This window comes from Diabrotica virgifera, chromosome 3, assembly GCF_917563875.1.
Source record: "Diabrotica virgifera virgifera chromosome 3, PGI_DIABVI_V3a".
Classification (NCBI taxonomy): Eukaryota; Metazoa; Arthropoda; class Insecta; order Coleoptera; family Chrysomelidae; genus Diabrotica; species Diabrotica virgifera.
The window spans coordinates 248,478,110-248,486,667 of record NC_065445.1 but is presented as its reverse complement, the minus strand read 5'-3'; the positions used below and the strand labels follow the sequence as shown (position 1 = coordinate 248,486,667).

Genomic DNA, 8,558 nt, shown 5'->3' with positions numbered 1-8,558 from the left:
AATTTATTTCGAATAAAAACTTCATGTCACTAAAACCATTTTTAGATTCTTCTAATTTTCTCAGAGTTGGAGGCAGACTTACGAACTGTCCCGACATAGACTATTTGCAAAAACATCCGATACTGCTCCCCTCCAATAATCCTATCGTCAATCTTATCATCAAAAATGAACATCTCAGATTGGGACATGCTGGTGCGCAAACAGTTCTCTCAAATCTTCCTTTGAAATTCTGGGCTCTCAATGGTCTAAAGGAAGCAAAACGAATCATTCGCAACTGCACCATATGTTTCCGATTTTCGTGTGCTCCTGCACAACAGCTTATGGGTAATTTACCTGAAGATAGGTTGTCCATTACAACAAGACCCTTTCAAAAAGTGGGTGTAGATTATGGTGGACCCTTTCTGTTAAAATCTTCTTCACTCCGAAAAGCGCCAAAAATCAAGGCATACATAGCCATTTTCGTGTGCATGGTGACCAAAGCTGTGCACATTGAGGTTGTTTCTGATCTAACAACTTCTTCCTTTCTATTAACACTTAAGAGATTCATTTCCCGACGTGGTAACCCAACCGTCATTTACAGTGACAATGCCACATGTTTTTCTGGTGCAAAAAACCAACTCTATGACTTATACAAATTTTTTCAAAATAAGTCTAATTCTCAAACCATTATGGAATACCTTTCTGAAAATCAAACCTCATGGAAGTTTATCCCCTCTAGATCTCCTCATTGGGCTGGGCTCTGGGAAGCTTCAGTAAAAAGCGCAAAATATCATATGCGTAGGCTAATAGGCTGTTCTTCTTTCACTTTCGAACAGTTTTACACTGTCATGGTTCAAATTGAAGCTGTGATGAATTCAAGGCCTATCTGTTCCATGTCCAGCGACCCTTCAGATTACACCTTTCTCAGTCCTGGGCATTTTATAATTGGCTCCAGCCTGTCAGCGCATCCTGAGCAAAACTTACAAAAAATTCCGGAAAATAAACTATCCATGTTTCAGCAAATTGCAAAAATACAACAAAGTTTCTGGAAAAAGTGGTCTGTTGATTACTTGAACCGGTTACAAAATTCTCCAAAATGGTCCCGACCAAGGGAAAACGTAAAAGTCAATGACTTAGTTCTTCTGAGAGAGGATAATGTACCTCCTCTAAAATGGCCTTTAGCACGGGTAGTTGATACAATGCCCGGGCAAGATGGCAAAGTCAGAGTGGTCAAGTTGAAGACCATCGATGGTCAATTCACAAGGGCAATCTCTAAAATTTCGGTTCTCCCTAATCAAGGTAAAGAAGAGTAGGTTAGACCACAAGGCTCCAACGCCGGGGGGAATGTTGGAGAACTGTATTCTCCACCCAAAATAAATTCTATTTCACCAACAACAAATTTCCGCGCCGCCTCTGTAACAACCATAAATAATTTCATTACGCAGTGCCTGAAGAAAACTTCCAAGAATGTTAATCTCCGCCCTCTCTTTTACCCAAAGCACCCAACGGAAATATTTGTTAACGGGATGAAAGAGCGGGGTGCAACAGTCAGTCAACTATCAACACTCATTAAGAACGTACGCAAAACCTCTGTAGTGGCGTCTTTCACGGATAAGTTGTTAACTCAATTGTTCACATGTAAAATTCTATTTCTTGCCCTTTTCAACTTCATTACAGTCATAGCAAAATAGAAAGTGTTTTATTTACATTAACAATTCAACAGGCCAGAATTACAGCATCTTACGGTTCACTAAAAGTTCTCCTCTTAGCTATCGAAGGCTTAGCGACACATTGAACTTACTGCAAGTGCAAAACGCTGGAAAGAGACATTGGAACTACTCCAAACTCTCCATGGAGGAATGTTGAACATCGGCGTCCCTCCAATAAGTAAATGCATTGTGCGATATATCGATAAATGAGAGTTTATCTAAGTATAACGATTGTGTTCTCAAGAAATGTTATAAATGTATGAAATTCTTAATCCTAATTTGCACTAACGAAAAAGAAGCATTTCCAGGAATATTATTTTATTTTTTCTCGTTGATTATGATATATTAGATTTGTTGCTTGTCTTTATCAAATGCTTAAATTTCATACTTTTAAATAAAACTAAAATTATATCTAAACAATTTTATTCAAAAAAGGTTTAGTTGGATTTGTTGTTAAATAATAGACACCTCTCGAATTTTTATCAACATGTTGTCCAAATAAAACCATTTTTCCATTGATCTTTGGCGTTATTGTCACTATGCCATTCTCATCTTCGTAAAAGAGCCCTTCTTTAGCTAGAACTTTTGTTCCTACTGATTCTATAAAGAATAGGGTCGATCTAGCATGGTTGCAGTTATCTAAAAATAAAGGTTTTTCTTGAAAGATTTTCATAAATTGTTTGTCTATAAAAGAGGAAATAAATTATAATATCCGCCAAAATAAAAAGTTCCTAAATATACAATGCTTAAAAATTGCTTACACAAAGGACCCCGCAGCAACACACCTTATGGAAAAGTGGTCCCGGTCAAAGGCTATAGCGGGATAAGATGGTCAAAAATGCCCCCGCACCAATCAGCCCCGCTACTTATGTTTTCGATAAAGGATATAAAATTATGCCCTCATGCAAATTTTTAGCTTCCCAGAGGTGCTAAATCCTCTTAAATCGAGAAAAGAAAAATTTTTAGGTTTTATTTTTTTCTGAGCGCAATTTTAATTTAAAAAATCTGAAAAAATTCAAGCGGATGTATATTTTTAATACAAAATAGCCTGATTTTTTTCAGATTTTTGTAATAAAAAATAAGCCCAGGAAAATTTTTAGGTTATTTAAGTATGATTTGGCCAACTTTAAAATAGTATTTTTTTGTGTATTTTTGTCGTTCTTTTAAATGGCAGAAGCAGATTTTTTAATATCTGAGCGGAAAGAACGAGAAAATTGAAAAAACCGTTTTTTGCTGTCTTGAGATGCATCTCGGGACAGCCAATTTTAGGATTTAGGATCCTGACTACAACAACTGAAAAAACACTAAAAGTGTGATTTTGTCATAAAATTTGGTATGTGTGCTTATAATAATATTTGGAACAGCTTTTCCAAATAATTTTTTTCGATATCTCTAACGCGAAGCAAATCGAATCGCATATCGAAAATTCACCCTGTTTGTGGATTCACAGTTAGTAGACCGCGTTTAAAATTTAAATTTCAGTTGACTATTTTAAAAATTGTGAACCATCAACCTGTATGACTGTGCCAAATTTCAAATCTGTATATATTTTGATAGCCGAAATATAGGGGTGTCTTCATCTTAAATGCGAAACACTGTATATTATCAATTTGATAATTTATTGCAACTGATATAGTCGTAGTATTTATATTTAGATTCAAAATATACATTCAAAATACTGACTAATTCACTAATTTTATCATACAAAGTTCTAATTGATTGCATTGATATAATATTCTAATATACAGAGTGAGTTTTATGTATACAAACCTTCAATTATCTCGGAAACATCTTGCACGATTTCTATAGGTTTTGGTGGGTAGGGGTTTTCTAATGCAGCCGATATTATAGTGATTATTTCATTCATAGGAGATTCTGACCAATAGAAAGCTACAGAAATCTGAATTAAGCTGATAATTTTTGATAATTTCCCGTCGTCAAAAAATACATTCAGTGACATTAATGACAATTAATGTTTTAAAAATTATAAAAGTGATGACTTTCAACCATCAAATACTTATAACAACTGTGTGTTTAATTGTACTAATTGTTACTCACATAAATAAATTACAATAAAATTTTCGTTTTGAACAGTTTTATTCATGAAATAATCGCAAAAAATTGCACTCGATCTCTAAAATTAATATAGAATTTTGGCCCTCGTGATACTTTGACATAATTTCACTCGCCTTCGGCTCGTGAAATTAAAACTGTCAAAGTGTCACTCGGGAAAATTCAATAATTTTAGAGCTCTTGTGCAATTACTACTGATAATTACATTGTAGTCAGATCTTCCGTTTTTCTGGAAATCTAATGAACTTTTTTATTTCTTTTGCGTTTTGAAGTCCTTAAGAAATACTGATTATTTTTCATGTTATATTCCCTATACCTAAATGCCATAGTTTCGGAGTTATTGCTACATGTATTTAAAAAAAAATTAAGCAAATTATAAAAATAAATTTTTTCGGCCCGTGTAGACATTATATTATTATTTTACATTCTTTGGATCATTGGGAAGAAAAAAGGTCTTTTGTAGTTTTTCTCTAAAGTTAATGGTTTTCGAGCTCTAAACAATTTAAAACTGAAAAAAATCGAATAATGACGATTTTCAAGGTTCAAAAACACAAATACCCAAATTCAAGCTAAGCCCATCTTAAGGGGCTCACTATAAAATTTTTTGGCCCGTTTTATTCTAAAACATTGCTTTTTAATAATTGTTAGTGAAGCGCATATGAGAGGACGGGCGATCGGGCATTAACAACTAAAAAACAATATTTTAGAATGAAACAAGCTTAAATTACTTATTGGTAACTGATAAAATAAAGCATGAACTTGAATTTGTGTACTGGGCAGTTTCAAAAATAATATTTTTGATTTGTTTTTTTGAACCTTGAAAATCGTCACTATTCGATTTCTTTTCAGTTTTAAATTGTTTAAAACTCGAAAACGATTCACTTTAGAGAAAAATTACAAAAGCACTTTTTTGTTCCCAATGGTCAAAAGAACGTAAAATAATGTCTACCTGGGCCGAAAAAATTGATTTTTATTATTTGTTAAAACTTTTTTTATTTTTTATTTTATGTAGCACTAACTCCGAAATTATGACCTTTAGGTACAGGGAATATAACATGAAAAATAATTAGTATTTCTTAAGGACTTCAAAACCCAAAAAATATACAGGGTATACCAATTGAAGGAAAAAAATAATTAGATTTAAAAAAAAAAACGGAATATCTGACAACAATGTAATTATCAGTATAATATCGGCCGCATTAGAAAACCCATACCCACCAAAATTTATAAAAATTGTGCTAACCGTTTCCGAGATAATTGAGGGTAATTGAGATAATATTATTAATATTAATTGGTTCATTATTTCAATGCAATCAATTTGAACTTTTTATGATAAAATTAGTGAATTAAGAATTAGTCAGTATTTTGAATGTATATTTTGAATCTAGGTATAAAAAATACGACTATATCATTTGCACTAAATTATCAAATTGATAATATACAGTGTGTCGCGTTTAAGATGAAGACGCCCATATATTTCGGCCCATATCAAAATATATACCTACCGATTTAAAATTTGGCAGAGTCATACAGGTTGATGGTTCACAGTTTTTAAAATAGTCAACTGAAATTTAAATTTTAAACGCGGTTTACTGCGAATCCACAAACAGGGTGAATTTTCGATATGCGATTCGATTTACTTCGCGTTAGAGATATCGAAAAAAGTTATTTGGAAAAGCTGTTCCAAATATTATTATAAGCCCACATTCCAAATTTTATGACTAAATTCACACTTTAAGTGTTTTTTCAGTTGTTGTAGTCAGGATCCTAAATCCTAAAATTGGCTGTCTCGAGATGCAGCTCGAGACAGCCAAAAACGGTTTTTTCAATTTTTTCGTTCTTTCCGCTTAGATATTAAAAATTCTGCCCTGCCATTCAATAGAACGACAAAAAACACAAAAAATACTATTTAAAAGTTGGCCAAATCATATTTACATAACCTAAAAAAATTTTGAAAATTTCAAAAAAATTTTCTTGGGCTCATTTTTTATTACAAAATCTAAAAAAAAATCAGGCTGTTTTGTACTCAAAATATACATCCTCTTGAATTTTTTCAGATTTTTTGAGTTAAAATTGCGCTCACAAAAAAATAAAACCTAAAAAATCTTCTTTTTTAAGAGGTTTTAGGACCTCTGGGAAGCTAAAAATTTGCATGAGGGCATAATTTTATATCCTTTATCGAAAACATAAGTAACTGGGCTGATCGGTGCGGGGGCATTTTTGACCATTTTATCCCGCTATAGCCTTTAACGAAAGTTTGGTCAATAATACTTCTTGATGTGCTGATTAAAAAAGTCCATGGCACCTGGGTCTGAATAACTATTATTCTCGAGCTACAGCCTTCTGAAGTTATTGGATTCGAGGGCTCGGTTTACGTTAAGTGCACTAATTAACAATCAAGTGAACGAAAATATTTATTGTTGGAAGAAGAAAGACTCATTTTCTTCATGTATACTTGCGTGTTGTATATGAATTCGTGGTCAAAAATAGATTCATCGTATTTTAGTCTTCAGAAAACCTCCGAAATCCGAAAAGTCCTTCTCAGAAAACTAAAGAAGTGCGATATAAAATGTACTGCTGGAGCGATACATAAGAATTATCATGTTGTAATGAATGCTTCACAGTAGTTATGCAATACCTGCAGTTCCGCCTTATCTTTAGAAAACTAGTGAACAGTGGCATATCTAGGGGGGATGGGGGAATTTTCCTCCTAATACGGTCCAGAACTAAAGAAACAATTGTTGAAACATAAAAAAAATAGCTGACATGAAACTTGTCCCGCATATCAGATATAAGTTAAGATAGAAGTTTAACATCTTCAGCAAACCCTCCTCAAAAACCCGACGTTTAGGTAGGATTTTTTCCGCCCAGAATTTTCGTAAATTCCAAAATTTATGCTTAACTTCTGAGTGGCAATTTCCTTCTGTGGACGTGGAATATAATTTCAGTGTTTTTCTGGATAAGCTTCTCCACATCTTCAATAAGGCATTTCCTTTAATTCCTATTAAGCCAAAACATCGGAAACCCTGGGTTACGAAAGGTATTCGCAGATCAGCTAAGAATATGCGTTCACTACTATACATCAAGAAATTTACTACCAATGTTGCTGTCACTGAATATATCTTGAAGTACAGGACAACATATCTAAAACATGTCAGGTCAGCTAAAAAAGCCTATTATCAAAATCGTCTGGGAAGCTCTAAAAGTGTTGCAAAAGAAACTTAGTCTATAATAAACGATCTTCGAAATAAAACTCACACAGCTCAATCATTTTCCCTTCAAAATCCTGAAAGTCTAAACGAGTACTTCGTTAATGTGAGTAAAAATATAACATCAACAATTTTGCCGCAACAAGATCCCATTTTCTATCTTCCTAATTCAAGAAAGGTGTCGAATTCATTCTTTTTACGACCAGTCGATAACTCTGAACTGATCCAAACAATCAATAGTATCAAAAGCAAATCATCCTGTAGTACTGATGGACTATCTATAAAAATTTTCTCTAATCTCACAGAAAATGTGTTGGAAATCCTCCTCTCACTAATTAATGATTCCTTCGAAAAAGGTAAATTTCCAGAGTGCCTAAAGACAGCCATTATTATTCCTCTTCATAAGGGTGGCGAAAAATCTGATGCCTGCAACTATAGACCTATTGCCTTACTACCGGTGCTCTCCAAAATTATTGAGAGACTCATTAAAACTCGACTTATGTCCTTTATCGTTGATAACAACATTTTATCACAAAATAAGTTCGGCTTTTTAACAAATAAATGTACCGCTGATGCCATGTTTTCTGTACTACATGAGGTTTACCAAGCACTAAACAATAATCTTTATACTGCCACTGTTTTCTGCGACTATGCCAAAGCTTTTGATTGTGTAAATCACGACATCTTGATTACAAAACTAAATTTCTATGGAATTCGTGGTATTTCTTTGAATTGGTTCCAATCCTACTTGAATAATAGGAAACAACTAGTTAGAGCAAATGATACTGACTCTAGTCTCAAAAACATTGTATGTGGAGTACCACAAGGTTCAGTATTGGGTCCTCTACTGTTCCTTATCTTTATAAATGACATCACTAATTTAAAAATCAATGTCACTCAATCAGTATCACTTGGAGCAACTCAACTATTGCATCTCTTCATGAAACTATAACTTCGGATCTACTGACGATAAAGACCTGGTCTGAATCTAATTTACTCTCTTTTAACGTAAATAAAACAGTAGCATTATCCTATAAAGGAGCTCTTCAACCTTTGCCTCTTAATAACAGCCAGATCAGTACCGTTGATTCTGTAAAATTTCTTGGTATTTTTTAGACAGCAACCTCAAATGGTCCCTTCATATCGATTCGTTAAGTAATAAACTCGCCTCAGCTTGCAATGCAATAAGATCTGTCTTAAGGGAACTCAATTTAGCATCTTCTAAAATAACATATTTTTCGTTGTTCGAGTCTCATCTTCGATATGGTCTTCCTTTTTGGGGTTCTAGTACAGCTGCTCAATTTGATGTCATTTTTAGATTGCAAAAAAGGGCAATAAGATATCTGTTTGGCCTCAGAAGATCTACACATTGCAGAAGTTACTTCAGAGGTCACGAAATTTTAACACTTCCATCTTTATATATTCTAGAAACGGTTTGTTTAATTCGTAAACACCTTCATGTCTTTCCATCAAGACCCAATCATCTTTTCTTCCCCAGAAATTCAATGTTTGATATTTATTTACCGATTCCATCCACTGAGTTAGTAAAGAAATCTATATTATATTCCGCAAAGAAACTGTACAAGCA

The 8,558-nt window shown here is 33.5% G+C and overlaps 1 protein-coding gene across 1 annotated transcript in view; it reads right to left on the bottom strand.

Annotated features, from left to right (window-relative positions):
* Nucleotides 1-2,094: 2,094 nt before the first annotated feature.
* The window catches only part of LOC126881661 (hepatic triacylglycerol lipase-like), a 48,085-nt gene continuing 41,621 nt past the window's right edge, over nucleotides 2,095-8,558 (bottom strand). Inside the window, exon 4 of the mRNA XM_050646048.1 lies at nucleotides 2,095-2,327. Within this exon, the coding sequence (XP_050502005.1) occupies nucleotides 2,101-2,327 (227 nt within the window). The 3' untranslated portion in view covers nucleotides 2,095-2,100. The remainder of the gene's footprint in view (nucleotides 2,328-8,558) is intronic.